This window comes from Haemorhous mexicanus, chromosome 19 (genome assembly GCF_027477595.1).
Source record: "Haemorhous mexicanus isolate bHaeMex1 chromosome 19, bHaeMex1.pri, whole genome shotgun sequence".
Taxonomy (NCBI): Eukaryota; Metazoa; Chordata; class Aves; order Passeriformes; family Fringillidae; genus Haemorhous; species Haemorhous mexicanus.
In genome coordinates this window covers 10,523,082-10,543,039 of record NC_082359.1, presented here as the reverse complement: position 1 = coordinate 10,543,039, position 19,958 = coordinate 10,523,082, and the positions used below count along the sequence as shown (strand labels likewise).

General features: G+C 45.5%; 1 protein-coding gene across 2 annotated transcripts; it reads left to right on the top strand.

Moving 5' to 3' along the window:
- Positions 1-292: 292 nt before the first annotated feature.
- Positions 293-19,154, top strand: MAPKAPK5 (MAPK activated protein kinase 5). Of its 2 annotated transcripts, none has more exons than XM_059863435.1 (14): positions 293-451; positions 2,997-3,070; positions 3,852-3,927; positions 4,933-5,030; positions 5,995-6,103; positions 7,920-8,009; positions 8,672-8,767; positions 9,754-9,834; positions 11,243-11,430; positions 13,302-13,422; positions 14,008-14,138; positions 14,714-14,835; positions 15,130-15,234; positions 16,166-19,154. In XM_059863435.1, the coding sequence occupies exons 1-14, from the start codon at positions 416-418 to the stop codon at positions 16,258-16,260; spliced, it is 1,422 nt and encodes a 473-aa protein (XP_059719418.1). In that variant the 5' UTR covers positions 293-415; the 3' UTR covers positions 16,261-19,154. The 2 variants fall into 2 exon arrangements, with proteins under 2 accessions (XP_059719418.1, XP_059719420.1); XM_059863437.1 differs by having other exon boundaries at positions 294-451; positions 14,714-14,829.
- Positions 19,155-19,958: the final 804 nt, after the last annotated feature.

Genomic DNA, 19,958 nt, shown 5'->3' with positions numbered 1-19,958 from the left:
AAAGACCCGCGGGGGCTTTCCCGTTGCCGTCGCGCTTTTAGAGCTGCCCGCCACCGCCTGCAAACCCCTCCAGCGCCGTGGCGGCGGCTCCCAAAATCCCGCGGCGGGCGCGGGGCTGGCGCGGCGATCTCGCTCCGTCCTCCCGTGGTGTCCGCGCCGTCGGCAGCGGTGCTGCGTTGGCCCGCGGCGCCCGGCGGGGCTGCCCGGCGCGGGGTGCCGGCGATGTCCGGGTCCCGGGCGGCTCCTCCCGGTTGAGCGGCGGCTCCGCGCGGGCCCCGCGCCCTCCCCGCGCCGCGGGCTCCGGCACCCGCGGCCCGCCCGACCGGGCATGAGGCGGAGCGGCGGCGGCACAAAGGCTCCTGCGGGGCTGCGCGTTGCCTGAAGCGGCGCCGGGCCCGCCGCGCCCCGCGGGGCGATGTCGCAGGATCACGACATGGACAAGACGATCAAGGTTGGCGGGGGACGCCGGGCCGGGCTCGCCGCCGGTGGGGCGGATTTCGGGGCGTTTCGCCTCGGGGGGTTTGCTCGGGATCCCGCGAGCCGAGCGCGCCGAGGATCCGAAGTTTTTGGTGTTTGTGAATTTTAGCGAGCAGAGAAATTGGTGCTCGCTGACCGCGAGTTGTGTTGTTCGCTTATTAATTAGTGTGCTGCTGGTTAATGAGTCTCTCATTAGCCATGTTAATTAGTGCCGCGCTCGCTCCTGCCCTTCTGGACTCTGGTCCCGATGTGTCCCTGCTGCAATTCCCTTTTACCCAGTGCAGCTGATCTCAACTCAGATGTGAAGGTTTTTTGTTTTTTGGGGGGTTTTATTTTTTTCCTTATCTGGGGGATTCTGCCCAATATCCCCGTGGCCCATTTGTTCCACATTCCTTTTGTCCAAATCCTTCTTCCGAGCTTTGTTCCCCTTTAAATAGGTTTTTAAATGTTTTTAAAACGTGATAGTGTGCATCTGTATGGAAACCTTGAAATTAGAAATGCTGGCTTAGAAATGCCATGGAACACGACAGACGTTGTTGAGAAATAGAAATAATTTTCAGGACATAAATTCAGAAATAAATTTAAGGACAGCCTTGCAAAAAAAAATTAGATACTTTAGAGAAATAGAACTATGAAGGATGCTTTATATTAGGACCTACCAGGTCCTAATTACTAAAACAACTTAAAATAACTAAAAGAACAAATTACTCTGCAGGAATAATTTTAGATTATTTACAGCATGGAGTGGCAAAAGCTGATAGGCCAAGAAATGCTTATAATGTATTGTAATTAACAAAATAAAAAATGAAATTAAAAATTTGTTGCCTTCTGATTGTGATGGTGTGAATTGTAACAGCTGAATTGTCTCACCCTTCAAATGAAACTGCAAATGGAATAGGAATTCTGTTTCTCCCCTGGGAATTCTGCTTTTCCAGGCTCTGTTTATCCCAGCCTGCTGGGGTAGTGCCCAAATTCTTGGCTCAGCCTTGATGAGAGGGAATTTTGCTGCTGGAGAGATCCCAGCTCCACGTGGAGCTGTGAAACTTTGCTGGAATTCTGGATATTTCACATCATTATCCTCTTTTCCCACTGAAAATTCAAGTTATTACTCAGAAGTTTCAGGTGCTTGGAAGTCTGGAGATTCCCAGGAATTCCATACCCATGAAATCCAGCAGAAACACTTGGTTATTTTTAAACTCATTGGTGCTTTGAAAGCATTTTGAGCTGTTTAGGATAAAAATCATGCAATTCTTAAGGTTGGAAAAGAGTGAAGATTTCCCTGGCAAGGCTGAGAATTCCTGGTGCTGAGGTTGGAGCTGGGAGGTGGAAGTGGCTCCCAAATCCTGGATTTGGTGTCATTTGTGGTTCTTGACCATTAATTATTCATTTTACCTTGAGTTGTAAAGCTGCTTGGGGATGAAGTTTGGGATCCAAATTTTAAAAGTGCAGGATGAAAAATTGTTGCTTTTTTTTTTTTAAACAATGGCAAAATACACAGACTAGGAAATAGAAATTAAATGCTCATTAATGCCCTCCTAGAATTGTGTTTTCACCCTACCCCTGCTGCTTTCAGTTCTCTACAGCTGAATATCAGGAAAATTAAATCAGCTTTTCCCTAACAAGTGAAATTTCTCCTCACAAGTGAAATTTACCCGAGTTAAATTGATCAGGAGTTTCTTTGAGCTCCTCCTGAGCATCACAAATTCCTGTGATCCACTGAGATTTCTGCCCCTTCCTTCTAAACCCTTTAGAAACCTTCAGGGGTGGCCTCTCCCATGAATTTCCAGTGGATTTGGGAGTTGTTTTCCTTGTGCTGCTGTTGCAGCAGCTCCTTTTGCTGTGATTTATCCTGAGCAGAGGCAGGAATTTAATAAAGGAACAAAGGCCCAGCTCAGGGCATCAATCAAAGCCCTGAGCTGGGTTTAAAGCCTGCCCTGGGATGTGGTTAAGCCTGAGAGCACCCAAGTGTGGCCTAACAAAACCCAGCCCTGTTTGTGTGGATTTGGACAAAAGGAGCCTGGTTCACGATCAGAAAAATCTGCAATTAATCAAGCAAGGTTTAATTTACACTGTGATGGTTCCAGTGGTTTGAAACCTGCAATTTCCTGTTTTCTGTGACCAAAAAATGCATTTTAATGCTGGAATGGGCTCCTTGTTTCATTGAGATTGATCATTTATAGGTAGGGAGCTGGAACTGAGTCAGGGAGAGATGTCCTTGGTACACTTTGGGTCTTAAAAGCACAAAATCCCATTTCCTGCTCTCAATAACCCTCTTTGGAAATTCCAGCTGCACAGAAACAATTTTAATCAGGTAAATCATGACATGAGCATTTATATTTATATTATTTATATTTATATTTAATTTTCCTCAGGAAAGCAAACTTCCCAGCAGGTACTTTTACACTCAGATCTGCTGAGCTGGGTTGGTTTGGTGTTTTTTTTTTTTTTTTTTTTTGAAAAGCTGTAATAATTTTATTTATTATGTATTTATTGACTGTGTTTTCCCTCCTGCTGAACAGGAAACCTCCATTTTAGAGGAATACAACATAAACTGGACTCAGAAGCTGGGAGCTGGGATCAGTGGGCCTGTTAGGTAAGGGAACACCCCAGGATTATCTCTGCCCTGTGCAGGAGTCAATGAGTATTTGACTAAAAATGATGATGGGATACATGGAAAATTCCAACCAACAAATGCCTCTGCCCCACGTGGGTCCTGCAGGAGGGGTTTTGTCTTTTTTGGGAGGGAATTTGGGGAGGAAAACTTCTCCTCCCTGCTTTCCCAGTTGTTTTTCCAGCTCTTCCACTGCCTTTGCATCCCAGCCCTGCTGCTCATGGATTTCCTTCTGGGAAGGAAAACAATTTTCCAGCAAAGCCTCTCCCTTCAGGGAATGGGAATTTGGGCTGGAAAACCACTGTGCTGCTGTTCTGGGTGCTGCCTTTGTCTTCCCCATCATTTATCTTCCTGTGTGGGTTCTCCTCATCCTTTTTGCGTTGTTTCATTCAAACACTCATTTTGTGCTTTGTTCTTTTGGCTGCCTCTGCAAACATGGGTCCTTTCCTCAATTGTTAAATGGGGGAGGAAAGAGAGAAAAAAAATCAGCCAAAATGAGGATTTCCTTCCCAAACCACTTCATCTGTCCCAAACACTTCACTTATTCCAACATCACTGGGGGTGTTCAGGTGTGCTTTGGGTTATTTCCATCCAAAATCTCTCTTGAGGCTGAACTCAGGGTGAGAGCTGGGATGTATCCCAGACTGGGGGCATTCCTGGGAATTCCCACATGGAGAGCAAACTCAGAGCTACAAATCAATTGCTTCAGGTGTCTCTTTTTAACCTCCTTGCTGACTGAATGATTTTGTTGCTGTAATACCAGAGTCTGCATGAAAAAATCCTCCCAAGAACGCTTTGCACTGAAAATCCTCCTCGATCGTCCAAAAGCTCGAAATGAGGTACAGTTCCTGCTTTTCTCTCCAAAAAACCTTCCATTCTTGGGATGTTTTACACATCAAAACCCCACCACCAAACCCCCATTTGCTGCCTGTGCAGCCAGAGGTTTATTTCTGATTAACTGAGCTGTGTTTTAAAGCTGTTCTTCTCCCTGTAATGAAACAGAACCAGTTTGAGAGGGAATTTTGTTGCCATACGTCTCAGTCTTGGATGTCACTGCTCCAAGAATGCTTCAAGTTGTTCTGGAAATGGATTTTTCCATGTGCCAGGACCTAAAGCAGCTCCTGACACAGGTTGGGAATTCCTGAGGTGCCAAACTGTCAGCCTGTGGAATGATGGGCACTCCTCCAAGCTGTGGGGAATTTAAAGAAGGATTGATTGTCCTCGAGGTTTAAGCAACTTCCATTTCTTGTTACTGAGCAAATTCTCCTTTAAAATTCTCATAAAAATCATCTGTGTACAAGAAGCACCAAGACTTGGCTGGATTGAGCAGCCCAGGGAGCTTTAAAGTGGGGGAAATTCCTGAATGTTGGGACAGCAGGTCCCAATTCCTTCCCAGCTGGAGCCTGCTGGGGCTCCCTGCAACCCAAACCCACAGAGTGGCTCAGCAAGGGACACATTTGGTGGGATTTGTGCTGGGAGAGGCAGAAAGGGACAGCTCTGAGCTTGGGTTACCCTCCAGACACACTTTGGGTTCTGGTTCCAAGCATGGAGGGGTTGGAGGTTCTGAGCAACTGCTTTAATTCAGATGTTCCAGCTGTTGTGAGTGCTTAGCCATGCGTGGAATGATGGAGTTTTTGGGTTTATTCATTCATTTTCACTTCCACTGAAGTGCTACATTGCTCCTTTAAAGCTGGTTCTGTCTAAATTTCTGTAAAACATTCCAAGACTGAGCTTTTCCCAGAGCTCTGTGTGGGATCCCACCATCTGTCCCAAATTTGGGGGCCAGCCTGGGGTGGTTTTAGCCTGTCCCTGTGTGCAGTAACAGCTCTTCCCTTCTCTTCAAGGTACGTCTGCACATGATGTGTGCAACACATCCCAATATTGTTCAAATAATTGAAGTTTATGCTAACAGTGTGCAGTTCCCACATGAATCCAGCCCCAGGTAAGATTACATAGGGGGATTCATTCCCACAGCTTGTTTGCCATGTTTAGCCCAAGGTATAGTGGAGTTTGCTTTGCTTTGCTTTGGTTTTAATCACAAAATTATTATTTCAAGGGGGTCCCAGGTGTAATAATTATCCTGCAGACCAAGCAGCTCTTGTTTTTTTTCCCCTGACTTTTGTGTATTTAAATTATTTTGCCTCCTTTATTCCCTGTGTTGAATGCATCTCCATTTTTTTAGGTTTTCCATTGATTCAGTCTGCATTGTGTGAAAGAGTTGTTTCTAAAAATATGAAATTCAGCCCTGAAAACTCTCAATGCATTGTCCTGCTTAAAATGAACACAGGAAAACATGGAGCAGAGTGATTTTTTTTTTTGTGTGCATTATTATATTTGGATAAAAGTACTGTCTTCTGAGAGGATCTTAGTGGAGAAAATCATCAGAGCTGGGAGAATTTCTGAAAGAGCTGAGACCTGTCTTAGGCTCTGATGTAGCTGATTTTGCTGTGTGGTGGGAACAGGGAGTTAATTCCTTGAGGATCTGGCAGCCCTGATCTCCACCTTCCTATTTTTTATCCTTCATAATTATGGCAGTAAAGCTGTAAATTAAAATAATGAAGGATCCAGACTCAAAAGCATCCACGTGCTGTGTAATCCTCGAGGGCAGAGTTATCCCTTGGCGTGTCCACATGGCTTCCAGCTCCATCCAGGCTGGAGCTGGATGTATCCATGTCCAGTTTGTTCCAGCTGGATGTGGGAGCCCATCAGGAGGAGCAAACTGGAGATTCCTGGGAGCCAGAAAATCCCGAGGATTTTAAACTCGAAGGCAAAACGACAGCACCAAAATAGCCCCAAAAGCAGCAGAGAGAGAAAGCAGTGTTTGTGTGAAAAATGCATTCTTAGCTTAGCAATTCTGTTCTTTTGGATGATTTTTTAATGTAACAACATGAAATGCTTTTGAACAGGGCTCGGCTCCTAATTGTAATGGAGATGATGGAAGGGGGAGAGCTCTTCCACAGAATCAGCCAGCACCGGCACTTTACTGAGAAGCAAGCGAGCCAAGTAACAAAGCAGGCAAGTCACCCCCTGTCCCAGCAAATCCATCATGCTCTGGCTAAAGTAGGGACAATTCCTGGGGCTGGAAGGGTGGGAAAAAAGGATGAATTAAAAGATTCCTCAGTTCTGATCCGATGATCATTGCCTGCTTTGTTATAAGTGACAATGCCCAAGCTTTACTAGGAATAAAGGATTGAAGGTGTGGGCTTGTTCTCTGGGTCTGCTGTGCTTAACATTGCTTTTCCACACCTGCTCTAGAGAAGACTTCCAAGAGAACTTTGTCATTCTTCTTGTCCTAAAAGTGTTGCCTCCAGCAGGACTCCTGAGCTCTGGAACCTCCATGACCCCTTTGGCATTTCTCTCCTCTGGGCCAGGGGTTTTCAGGCTGGGTTCTGGGCTTGGGCTGTGGAATTCCTGGAAGATACCAAGGAATGTGTCTGTTTGTTCTGGTTTTGTGTCTGTTTGTTCCAGTGTTGTTTTTCCTTCACCCTTTCTCTCCCAGCTCACTCTTGAATGATTTTATAGCCTCCATGGTGGTTTCTGCAGGGGGTTTTGGTGTCCATCAGGTTTTTTGTTGCTGGTGGGACTCTCAGAAGGATCTCTGGAATTCAGTGCTGGGATCCCCAGTTCCCCTCAGCTGGAGAGAGAATGTTTGAACCTGGAGCAAAAAATTTGTGTTAATTTTGTGCTTTGACTTGTTTCTAATGAAATGCTAATTGTGCTGGTACTTTTTGGTCTCATCCAACTAAGAAATGAGGTGGAAGTACAGAATTATTCTTGACAGCTTGTTTGACATCCTTTGGGCTGTTTGATTCTGACATGGTGGGGAAAACTTGTAAAACTTTACCAGAAGTCAAGACTTTGGTTTGAATTCTGTGTGTACACTTGGGTTATTCATGTCTGAAGTGACTCTTTGCTTTAGTGTTCATAGAAATGAAGTTTGAAATGTGAAAGTCTCTCTAAGATTCTTTTCTTTGGTGGTTCTTCATCCTTGTCTTGTACCCAGGAATGGTTAAAGCTTTTCACAGCACTGCCTCATTTTCTCTGGGAATGTGTTTGTATTTCTTGCTGAGCTGTATTAGCAGTGAAGTTCTCTTGTGACAGTAATTTAGAGGTTTTTAAGGACTCTAAACTTGGGTAGGATCCTGCAGAATCCAGCAGGGATACTTCCAAATAAGGGTTGTGAGGCTGTGCCTCACTTCTGTCTCAGGAATGCTGTTTAAATATTTATACTTGGCTTTTCTTGAAATGAATTGCACTTGGAAATGTGCAGTCCCTGGAGCTTTTCCTGCCTGGATTGCAGGTTCCCAAAGCATCCTTGAAACAATCCAGGAATGCATTTCTGTGGGATATGCACAGAATGATTGAAGTGCAGGCAGTACCATCCAAAATGAAAGAATAAAACTGCCTGAGTGGTGGATCTGCAGGCAGGAACAAGTGCAGTGAATGATTCCCTGGAATCCTGAAGCCAGAACTCCCTGCTGGGAGTGTTCAGGGTGGAACTGCTGGGCAGGGGCAGCACCCTGGTGCCCTGGCACAGCAGGGAAGGGGCACTGGCACCACCTGCTTCACTTTGGGGGGCTCTCAATGCTTTGAGTTCCCAAACTGAGGAGGTTGGGAAGCCCAGCCCAGCTTTTGTTTTCTGTGGGATTCGTGTCCCTGCTGTCACTTCACTGCACCACTGCAGCAGGGTCAGGCTTGTCCTAAAGGAGAACTCCACCCAAGAGGAGTGAAAGTGTTTGGGGTTGGAAATGTCCTTTGTAAAGCTGAAATAAATGTCCAGGCTGCAGGAGGAGGTTGGTGATTGTAGCTGATTTATTGTGCCCTTTTCCAGATAGCTTTGGCTTTGCAGCATTGCCACTCACTAAACATTGCACACAGAGACCTCAAGCCTGAGAATCTCCTCTTCAAGGATAACTCTCTGGTAAGATGAACATTTGCAATTCTTTTGCTGCTGAATTCTGTGAAGTGGCTCAAGGGTGACTTTCAGAGTAGTGGTAAAATGACATGAATGTTTTGGTGACAAAATTAAAATTGATATTGAAAATTCAATTGAAAAAAAATTCATTTAATTGAATTTTCAATTGAAAATTTCAGTTGAATTAAATTCAATTGAAAATTGAATCACCTAAATGGACTTGGTGCTTTTCCATCCCCTGATCTCCTTCAGGGCAGTGAGCCTCTGCTGCTGCTGTTAAATAGGAGTCAGGTTCTCCACCTGAAGACAATCCAGCTCTGCCCCCTCATCAGGATTTTCTGACCCTCTACCTAGAGGTGCTTTGATAGATCCAAACAATTCTTTGTCTCTCCTGCTCACCACCTGGATGTGCAGTGATCCCCCTACAAGGGGCTCAGTGCCTTCCCAATCCCTGAGGGGGCTGTTCCTGGCCCAGAGCAACCAGAAAAGCAAAACCTCTGCTTTGAAAGGTCAATTTGTGACCTTTCAGCTGCCTGGTGGAGTGTGAGAGTATAAATATAATGAGTTGGATGTTTGGAAAAGGTGAGATGAGGACAGGGGCAGAATTCTGTGTTAGAAAAGCTGATTTAATGAGATTTGTCTAATAAAGCCTCTTCTCCTTGTTTTAGGATGCACCTGTTAAATTGTGTGACTTTGGGTTTGCCAAAGTAGACCAAGGTGACTTGATGACACCCCAGTTCACTCCCTATTATGTAGCACCTCAGGTAACAACTAAAGGGGGATCATTTATTGCCTCAGCCTCCAAATCTACATCATTTGAACCCCCTTTGCTCTCCTGGAAGGGCTCTGAGTGCAGGAATCTTCCAGAAATCCCTCCACCCTGAGCTGGAGTGCCACAGGGATCTGTTGATAAGGCAAATTTCCCAGACTCTGCTCAGCACTGATGGTGACAATTGGCCCTTAGCTGTATTAAAGCAGCTGCTTTGGAGAAATCCCTGCTTTGCCACCCTTCCTCCAGCTCAAGCTCATTCAGGATTTCATTAAAAAGGACTTGGCTGGAAGAAAAAGGTTGCTCACAAAGGGCAGTGGCAGAGGGTTGGTACCTGGGCACCTTGGCCTGGCCCCTCTGTCATTAAACACAATCTGTAATTACACACAGGCTGCTCTTTGTGGTGCTGCTTTCCCCCTCTCTCCTGTCCTTTGTGTTGGAGTCCTGGAGAAAATGAAAAGCAGCTGCAGATGGAGATTTAATTGCAGTGCTGGGCTGCCTTTAATCATTGGGGAGGGCAATTCAGAGATCAGCCTGCCCTGAAAATTCATAAAATTCCTTCCCAGCTGGAGCCTGCTGGGGCTCCCTGCAACCCAAACCCACAGAGTGGCTCAGCAAGGGACACATTTGATGGGATTTGTGCTGGGAGAGGCAGAAAGGGACAGCTCTGAGCTTGGGTTACCCTCCAGACACACTTTGGGTTCTGGTTCCAAGCATGGAGGGGTTGGAGGTCCTGAGCAAGTGTTTAATTCAGGCAGAACTGGAGATTTCAGTGCCCTGAAATATTATATATTTTAGTATTTTCCTCATGTAGAAAGCTCCAGTCTTTCTTAGGGAGAAAAACTGACTTTGGTAGTCTTCAGTAGCTGGAATAAATTTCCTGAGTGGAAAATCATCAGGAATCTTTGGCACAGGCTTTGCTGGTTGTGTTGGCTGTTCATGAAATGGATTCTTCTTTGTTTTTAATTCCCCTCTCACCAGGTATTGGAGGCACAAAGAAGACATCAGAAAGAAAAGTCTGGTATTATCCCCACCTCTCCAACCCCTTACACTTACAACAAGGTGAGCTGGGAAACATCTTTAAGTGTCTTCTCCACCCCACTGGTGCAAACCAGTGCAAATAATGAAATGCACACTTAGTGCAAACCTAATTAATGATCCTCTAATAAAGGGAGGATAAATACACAAATGCTGTTAAGGAGCCCTAAATATGAACAAGATTTTGGAGAGAGTAGAAGGACTCTGCTGGAGTGAGGCCATGAGGGAAGTTCTTTCTGCTCTGTTCAAAGGGAATCTCTTTCCTGCTGCCAGAGTTTCTGGATGTGCACAGCATTCCTTGTTCAGGCAGCTGTGCCAGGAACTGCTCTGTACCTGGATCTTCTGGAAGACAACCAAGAATTTATTGTGTAGCTGCTGGAATCTTGGCAAAATCATGGCAGGAAATGTCCTGAAAGGTCATAATCCTTTTTGGGCATTCCAAAACGTTTTCCTCCTTATTATCATCACTGTCTCCTGCTGGCTGAGCAGTGCTTGAACCACTGAGTGTTCTGGGTGTGTCAATTTTAATTCAGGTTTTCTGGTTTGTGATCCCAGAGTAAGGATCTGCTCTGATTCCAGCTCTAGGGATGGTTGTTTATTCCACCACGTGCCTGAGCAGGTATTTGATATGCAGTGTTAGCATTTAGTAGCCTCACAGAGAGAGTTAAAACAAATATTAATTAGTCTGCATCACAAATCTGCCTTCCTCAGGGCTCTGAGTGCCTCTCTCCATCCTGGAGAGCCAGGCTGGTGATTGTAGCAGACAATTCTGCTTCTGAGCTCCTTAGAACGTGCCAGTAGTGTTTTCATATGGAGTTTCTTCTTCCCTCTCTTGTCCCTTGATTTGGGATTTCCAAGGTGGGAGTGATTTTCTTTCCCTGTTCCATGTGAAGAATTGCTCTGTGGCATTGGGTGAAAGGGTTGCTGAGGGAGGGCCTTGTCCCCAGGTGTGATTCTGCAGAAGCAGCACCTGGCACTGACCTGGCTGCCCAAAATGGGCACTGAGAGCTCCCAGGTGCTCTGTCCTTCCATGGCACTCCAGTCCTGTCCCTGGCTGTCCCCACAGACAGCTCTGATTCCATTTCCCTGCTGTTGTTTTGTTGGGGGTTGTTGTGTTTTCAGTCTCTCATTGTAAACAACTGGATTCTTTTATGGGTTTGGGGGTGGGATTCAGGTATCCTGAGAGATGCAATAAACCTCTCACACCTCTGCAGCCCTGGCTGATCCCAGACAAATCCCAACCACCTGGAAATTGTTCAGCTTGGAGCACAGAGCTGCCTTGTCACAGCAGCCAGATTTATCCACAAAGGTGGATCTGGAGGAGGAGCTGAGCTGGTTCTGTTCCCTTAGGGAATCACACAGAACTTTTATCAGAACTCCCCCACTATTTGCTGCAAACTGCTCCCCAAAGTGACCCTTTCCTTGCTTGCAGAGCTGTGATCTGTGGTCCCTGGGGGTGATTATCTACGTGATGCTGTGTGGGTACCCCCCCTTTTACTCCAAGCACCACAGCCGGACGATTCCCAAGGACATGAGGAAAAAGATCATGACAGGAAGCTTCGAGTTCCCAGAGGAGGAGTGGAGCCAGATCTCAGAAATGGCAAAAGACATTGTGAGAAAGTGAGTCCTTGGAGGAAACTCTGCTGTTGCTCTGTGCTTGTGTTAAGGAATTGGAAAGGTTCCATGTTAAGGAAATGGAAAAACACCTGGAAGTGCCTTATCCCCGCAGTGAGGATTGTCTGCAGCTGATCCAGCTGACAAATTCTCTGTTACATTCAGCATAAACCAAGTCTGGGAAATGTTTTTGGTTTTTTTTTTCCCCCTGCACAAGTGTTTAATGTTGACGTCTCTTTTGCTGGGGTGAATTGTGTATTGAGTCTTCAAGGGGAGTGGGAGCACTGAAGGGTTTCAGGATTACACAGCTGGCATGGATTTCCTGGGATAACATTTGAATTCCTGTGAAAACCAAGTGCCTTTAATGGGATGTGGTAAATCTGTCCCCTAAAGCCCTGTGCACATCATACACAGCCTAAAAAGAGGCAGGAGGATGGAGTGGGAGATTAAGATCTGTCATGAGGTGCCAGACTCAGATAAGGTTCTGCATGGATGTTTTATTCCAAATGCTAATGGGGTCTGTTTTCCATGCAGGGCACATCCCTCAGCTGGGAGTGTTTCAAAGACTTGGTCTGTTTGGGAGCAAGAACGTGGCACTGATTAGGGCTTGACCTCACTTATTTTTGAAAAAGTGACAGGGACTTACTGCCTTTGCATCAGCAGAGGAGCTGAGAGAATAAAAGCAATATAAATAGGAAAAAAAAAATCGGTTGGGGAAGTAATTTAAAAGTGTCACTGGCTCCTGAGATGTACTGTAAATTCTCCAAGGATTGTTTGGAGAGGGTGCTGGGACCTTTTCAGAGCTGTGCAGGAGAACCCCCAACCTTTCACCAAATTAACTTTCCTTTATACCAGGGTCAGCTCTTTATTCTCACACAGAAGCTCCACAGGCAAAAGGTTTCATTGTCTTTTAAAATTCCCATGAAAGTCAGCTCTCAGGATGTTGTCACATGGATCCAGGCTGATTTCTGACCTCAGGCTTGATGAGGGTTTGATAATGGCTTAGGATTTGGGAAATGCATGGAAAAGGAGTGCATGTGGCTGGTATCAAAAGTGAGCTTAACCTGGTTGGCAGCAAGTGGGATTTCTGCTCTCCCCCGTGGTGCTGCTGACATTTTGTACAAGTTATTTCCACTTTCTTGGTACATTAAACAATTGTGCTCTGCAGCCAAGAAGCTGATCTGAGTTGTCTAAGGAAGTGTGACAGGCTCATGGAGTCATTCCCATTCTCATTCAGACTTTGGGATGACTTGTCAGCACTCTGTGGGAAATCTTGCTTTTTTATTTTAGTTGTGCTCATCATGAGAACACAAATCTATCTGCAAATCCTCTTTCCAGACTTTCATGCTAGGAAAAAAAAATGATTTCATGGAGTTTTCAGCAAGCTTGGAATAAAGTTGCTTTTTATTTTGAGGGGCTGGAACCAAAGTGTTCATTACTTGAGGACTTTGCAGGGGGGACAAAAACTGAAGAATGGCATGGTGGGAGCAGTGAATCCTGCAGAGTTTCCATGCCCAGAATCCATGGGATGAGTGTAACCTGTTCTGGGGATGAGCTCTGGGGGTGCATTTCCAGAGAGCGCCAGCCTGGATCATTTCCAGTTCCCCTGGAGGGTGCTTTCCCACCTGGGAGCAGCAGCTGTGGAATTCAGCAGCACAGGGGTACCCCAGGAATGCCTTTAGCACCCTCCTTTGCCCTTACTGCTGGATTGCCCTGGATGAGCTGTGACAGCATTAAACCACAGCAAGCTCAGGGAGCTGGGACAGATTTGGGGGCAGTTTGAGCTCTTGGCAAAGCTGCTTTTTTAGCCTTTAAAATGCTAAAATGCTCTGTAAATCACCAAACCCCTCCTTAGGGATTTCTTCTTTCCTCCCCAGGCTGCTGAAGGTCAAACCTGAGGAACGTCTGACCATTGAGGGGGTGTTGGACCATCCCTGGCTCAATTCCACAGAGGCCCTGGACAACATCCTGCCCTCTGCCCAGCTGATGATGGACAAGGTCTGAGCAGCAGTTATTTGGTCAGGAATGTTGCACAGGAGCAGGAGAGCTCTGGGATAGGTGAAGGGCTTTTTTAACGTGGGGTTATGCAGAGAAGGAGCTTCTCTTCTGCTTTAGGAGAGCCGGAGATCGTAGGGAGAAAATGGAAACAGAAATGAAAATGGGAATAAAATGTGAAATTTGTAAAACTTGAAGGGGATGCTCCCAGACTGGTGTAACAAGCAGCCACGTGCTGATGGTGAGAAGCAGAGCCTGAGGGATCTTCCATAGCTCTTTCCTTTTTGCCATGCTTTATGAGGTCATACAGCAATGACCTCACTAACTAAACAAATAGTCCTTGTTTCCTTTAATTTCTGCTCAAAGAGGATTTCGGTCAATCTTGTGAACATGAGAAGGAGATGATCCTTTGTCCTGTTTCCCCCAGGGATATTTTGTCACTGATTTTAGTTCTAACCATACCTTGCTTCATGCAAACCTGATTTTTCATGCACATCTCCAAAATAAATCCAGTTTTGGTGCCTCTTTTTGCCCATGGCAAACACTGTCCATGTGTTGTTGCACCAAGTGCCCCTTTTGTCTTTCCAGGCCATGGTGGCAGGGATCCAACAGGCTCATGCAGAACAACTTGCAAACATGAGAATCCAAGACCTCAAAGTGAGCCTGAAGCCCCTTCACTCTGTGAACAACCCGATCCTGCGCAAGCGGAAACTCCTGGGGTAACTCCAGAGCTGGGGTTGGAAGGACAACGTGGAGCCAGCTGGGATGGCTGGGAAATGCCTTTGGGAATGGCACAGGCTCAGTTGTGATGGTTTAACACACTTCTGGTGTTGCTCAGACATGTAATAGTGGCAAAGTGTGGTTTTTCAGCCAAGATGTGCCAGTGAGGGCAGGAAGGAGGTTGGACACTGTCCCTGCATTGAACAGATTCCTTTTGGGATGATGGGTCACATGTAAGATAAGGCAAACTGGGAGAAAGAATTCTAAGATATTTTTTTCTCATCCTGACATTTGACTGAAGAAGTCAGGTAACTTCTCTCTCTCTCTTTGTTCGAGTTAATCTCAAAAATAGACTCATACATTTTAGGATTACCCTTATTTAAAGTAATTTAAAGGAATATTCCTTTTTCTCCATACTTAAAATGATCTCATAATATAGGACAAAAATGATAATTAATGCTGAACCTGTCTCCCAGAGAGGGAAGGAGCTGTGTTAGACTGGAGTAGTTACACAACAAGTAACGAGCTTGAGCTGCACCCAAATTCTAATTATTTCCTCCTTGTTCTTGTGCAGCACCAAGCCAAAGGATGGTGTTTACATCCATGACCCTGAGAATGGAAGCAATGATTCCAACGTGGCTCTGGAGAAGCTGAGAGATGTGATTGCTCAGTGCATTCTACCACAGGCTGGTAAAGGTTGCCACTTTTAAGAACCTTTTATTCCTAAATGTGCAAGACCCCGACTTTGGGTCTGTCTATGTCAGTGGTGAGGAAGGAAGAAAAGTCCTGGGCAGCCTCTGAGCTGGGATTTGGGTTCACATGGAATTCTGGTGACATGCAGAGCTGTTAAAAGAACTTTCAAACAGGAATATTTGGTTTAAAGGCCATTTCCTGGTTTGTGTGGGGTCAGCAGGAATAACTGCCCAGTTTGCTGAGCCCTGAGTGAGGTACGAGTCCAAACCTCCTGTGTCCCTCTGTTGTCCCAAACAGGAGAGAATGAAGATGAGAAGCTGAATGAAGTGATGCAGGAGGCCTGGAAATACAACAGGGAGTGCAAATTGCTGCGAGACACCCTGCAGAGCTTCAGCTGGAATGGTGAGAATTCCTGCTCTCCCACAGGGAATGTGGCAAAGGGGGAAGCACAGACCTCCTGCTGTGGAGATAACCCCAAATGTATTGGATTGGGCTGATTTAGGTTTTGACACTGTTTCATCCCTTCTGCCAGATTTGGTGTTCCCAAAATGGGGTGAAAGTGTTGCTTTCAAATTTCTGTTTGAGGGTCAGGGTGGAGTTTTCTGAAGCAGCAGGAATGTAACAGCACAAATGGATCATGATAGAAAGGGGGAAGTTTAAACTGCCAGAAGGCAGGGATAGATGGGATATATGCAAAAAAACCTTCCCTGTGAGGGCGGGGAGGCCCTGGACAGGGTGCCCAGAGAAGCTCTTCCATCTCTGGAAGTGTCCAAGGCCAGGTTGGACAGGGCTTGGAGCAACGTGGGGTAGTGGAAGGTGTCCCTGCCCAGATGACCTTTAAGGTCCTTTCCAACCATTCCAGGATTCTCTGATCCTTTTAGGAACCTTTTCAGCTGTGTTGAGCTGCTTTCCATCCAGCTGTTTATTCCCTCTTTCTGCTGGAGGCTGCTCCTCCCTGTCAGCTCTGCAGCACAGCTTGGGTGGGAAGCAGAATGAAACCAGGACAGGCACCTTGAAATGCTCAGGTGGCTCCTGGACAGAGGAGGCTGCAGAGGTGTCAGCCCCCAGGAGCAGGTGCTGATGGATGGAAGGGACCAGGAGCATCAGCCAGCTTCACAAGGGCTTGATTCTGCTTCCTCCTCTGTTCCGTTTGCTCAGCTTTCATTGAGATCTTTAATTGTTCCATTTTCCAACAGAACCATGGTCTGTAAGTCCTTTTGGATCCTGTGCTGCTGTTGCCCTAAGTCTGTGTGAAGCATTGTTTAATTCCAGCTGGGATTGTTTTCCTCCTTGTGCCCAGCTCCAGCTGATTCCCTGCTTTTTTTCCCTTCAGGCAGAGGATTCACAGACAAAGTGGATCGACTAAAACTGGCAGAAATCGTCAAACAAGTGATTGAAGAGCAAACAAATTCCCACGACTCTCAATAGCTGGAGCTTCTTAATCTTATTTTTTTTACCATTTAAGATTTATTCTTTAACTGTAAAAAATATTTTTATGTAAATTAATAAATCATAATTATTTCATTAAATTTCCATACTGCTTGAAAATGCTGTATAGTTGTAGATACAAAAAAAAATCATTGGTACTGTAATATTTTTTTAAAACTCAGTTCCTCGAGGTATATATGATCACTTATGTACTGTTATTCATGAGCCCCACAAATGGGGTGGATTTTATTGTTAAAAACCATTCTTTTTCTTAATAACCAGTTGCAGAAGCTGCCTTTCACCTGCCACATCCAGCCCCTGCAGTGACTGTATGCGAAGGAGAGCACAGTTTCTCAAGCCCCTGCTCAGTGAGTACTTGAAGCAAGTACAAATTCACAGCTCCCCTTGGCACCTAGATTCCAGGTCTTTAGGTAGAGAAAAATCAATTAAATACCCTTCAGTTTGGCTTGGTGCCTGGCCCAGGCACCTGAGGCCATGTGCTTGCTGAAATTTTCAGTTCTGAGCAGTGACTCTCTTTTTTTGTCATCTTCCCCATCTCCCTCAGACCTTCTTTAAGGCTTAACCTCCTCTCTTTCTTTCTCCTCATCTTCCTCAGAGCTTTTTTAAGGCTGAATCAGCCATTCAGCACAAAACTTATTTTTTTCTCACCTTGTCCATCAGCAGAACAGAAGAATGTTCAAGTCTTTATGCACAAGTTCTTTTAATTTCCATGGTGGGATCTTCTATGGACCGAGACCAGCCTGGGCTTTGATTGTTTGGGATCCACCCCCATATTCCCATTCTTTCCTTCCTAGAAGATCCAAGGCTTGGGTTCTGACTTGTCCTCTTGTTTGGCAGAGCTGTTCCCAGGCAGGCTCCCAGTGCTCTGGGGAACCCCTGGGATTTCTCTGGAGCCCAGATTCCCGTCTCTGATGCCTTCGAGCTCCTTCTTGGGGGAGCCACAACTGCAGGGCTGCTCCCTGCTCCCTAGGGCAGGTTCTTACTCTAGTCTGGAACATTGGCTCCAAAAGCTGCTTTTTTAAATCCTGATAAAGCAAACCAATGGCAAGAATCTGTACATAGTTCTAGTTTTCTACCTTTTCTGCTTCTCTTTCTTTCGAGATCGGGCGGAGGCTTTTTATAGAGCTATTTTGGTACCAAATCCGTGCAGACATGGGCTGAGTTTGGTCTGCAGACTGAAGTGCCAACCCAGGGCCCTCAGTGACCACTCCTGAATTGTTGTTGTTGTCTTTCACAGCTCATCCATTTTTGGGTTTACATCGACAAACCTGAGCCATGAATCTCCCAATTCTCTCCTACAAAGTCCAGCCTTGTTCTTTTTTTGTCTCTTTTTCTATACCAAAATTTCCTTGCAGCTTTAGCTGGATGGCAAAGCAGTGTCTGACTCTTTCTATACAATTTTCTAAACAGTGACTTGTTTTTTCTACATGAAGGAGATGCTTTGTTTCCTGTTCTCTGTCAGCTTTCCTTAATCCTGTGGACAGTTTTCCAATGCCTGATCTGTTGCAGGGCAAGAACAATCCCTGCTTATCCATCCTCTGATGGGAGCAGGGGAGTGTTTGTGTGAGCTGGAATTATACCTCTGACACTACCTGGAATATTTGTGCACTGACCTGTTGATGAAAACTGAAGACAATTAGCAAAAATTTAGAGTTTTTGTCACTTTTTTGGCTGTACCACCAAGCCCTGCTACGTGCATTTCTGTCCTTGCTCTAATTCTAGGTCATGTCTTGAAATGGTTTCGTTTTGAACTTGAAATCCATGTCTTTCTGGAGAATTGAAACTTTCAAGTATGGCAGATAGAGATGGAAGCAAGGAAATCACCTTTGTTTGAATGGCAAAGCAAAAAATCCCCTCCAAAAGCACTTTGTGACTCTGCCCTCCCAGGAGGAAAATCCTCAGGCAGTTTTTTGGGAGTCAGAATTTGTTGGAAGTGCAGTCAGGGGGGAAGGTGGGATCTGATGTGTGTTAGAGGATTCCTCCTTTTCTTCATCCCTTAAGTGCTGCTGATCCTGAGGTGGGAACATTTGTACAAATTTCAAGGGGCTTTTGCCACAAGGAACTGCTTTTGATGGATTTAATCTACTTTTTCTTGTCTGTGATAAATAAGAAGGGTCTGATTTGAAGCAGAGGGAGGAGGGACAGATTAAGAAAATACAATTTGAAGAATCAAGGTCAAATGGTTTTGTTTCTATGAGAAAGTTGATTCTTTTACTCTTGGAAAAGTTCTGTTTTACCTTTCAAAGTTCAATAACTTTAATGGATTCATTTACATGTTTGAAAGTAGCATTTGATTTCTCCTTCCTTTGTTTAGTTTATTTTTCAGTTGAAGCAATTGCAAGACACCTTGTCTTGATTCGCTGAGGCTTGACTTGGTAATAAATCTACTGATCCTTTATAGCAGACTGTGAATATTGTAAATATCTCGAGCTGGAAGTGTGGGATCAAAGAAGAATTTCTTTGTACAAACACTAAAATATGTGGGAAAGCTCTGGAGGTTGTTGGGTTTTGGGTTTTTTTTAGAATTTTATTTAAGTGAAGAAAAATGTCTGAAATCATTTGACCTTTTCAAAATTTTCTGTATAACTGGCTTCTCCTGTGATTTGATTATTTGAAGCTTTTCTATATATATTAAAATTAGGAGAACCTGATTAGTGAAAGAGATTTTGATTGGAAATAGCAACATGTCAAACTTTTGCTGTCATTACTTCTGGATTTTCTTTTGGAAACTCGAGTCTGTCCCCATGTTTAACTCCTGTGTGTTAAAATGTTCCCATTTCTCCTCTCAGTGTTCCCTGTTAGTTCCTTTTGGATCAGTATTACATTGTAAATATTACCCATCCTGTATATAAATGATTTTACTAAACTCAAAAGTTCCTGGCTGCTTTTGTTTGCTTCCCAGATCTCTGCAGGAGAGAAGGAAGGAGCAGGAGGGAAGAGCAGCAGGATTCTCCTGCCACCCTGCTTTTCCCTGGAAGTGTCCAGAAGGTGTGGGTGCAGCACTTTGGGCTGTGGTTAGTGGTGAGCACAGTGGTGCTGGGTTCATTTCTGGATTTGATGACCTTAGAGGGCTCTTCCAGCCTTAGAAATTCCATGATTCCATTATTCTGCCACCCTCATTCCCCCATCCCACCTCCCTGATCCATGGGAATAAACACTTGAATGAGGATTTGAGGCTGGATAAATCCCTAGGAAATCCTGGGCTCTGCTTGGCAACATAACCCAAAATTGCCTTTTTTTAAGCCCAGCTTTCCATCAGATGGCAGCAGCACCTGCCCAGTGCTCCCAGTTAACCCCTGGGGTTGGACTGGGCAGTCAGGGGAGGGAGGGATGAGTCCTTCTGTCTTTGGGACACTGGGAATAGGACCCAGATCCTCTGGACTGATGATCCTTGCAGGTGCTTGAGGTGGGAGCCCTGCTGGGACTGGGGGACAGCAGGTAGTGGCAAGTGGAGCTGCCTGTGCTGCTGATGGCCCTGTGCTTTTCCAGGGACAGGGAGTGCTTCCCTCATCTCTGGCCACAGAGCCTCAGGATGGCACCTGGGCCCTTCCTGCCTCTGGAAGTGGATTTGTTATCCTCCAGCAGGGCTGGACTTGGTGACAGGAACCAGACACGTCCTTGGCCCAGGAGCATTTCAGGACACAAGATGGGGCAGGTATGAGGGCTCAGGCTCCTTC

What these genes read in the sequence shown, in the direction of transcription:
- MAPKAPK5 (XM_059863435.1), top strand. Translation starts at nt 416, where the DNA reads ATGTCGCAGGATCACGACATGGACAAGACGATCAAG. An exon ending in ACATGGACAAGACGATCAAG is followed by an intron (nt 452 to 2,996) that starts GTTGGCGGGGGA and finishes CCTGCTGAACAG; the next exon opens with GAAACCTCCATTTTAGAGGA. An exon ending in CCACATGAATCCAGCCCCAG is followed by an intron (nt 5,031 to 5,994) that starts GTAAGATTACAT and finishes GCTTTTGAACAG; the next exon opens with GGCTCGGCTCCTAATTGTAA.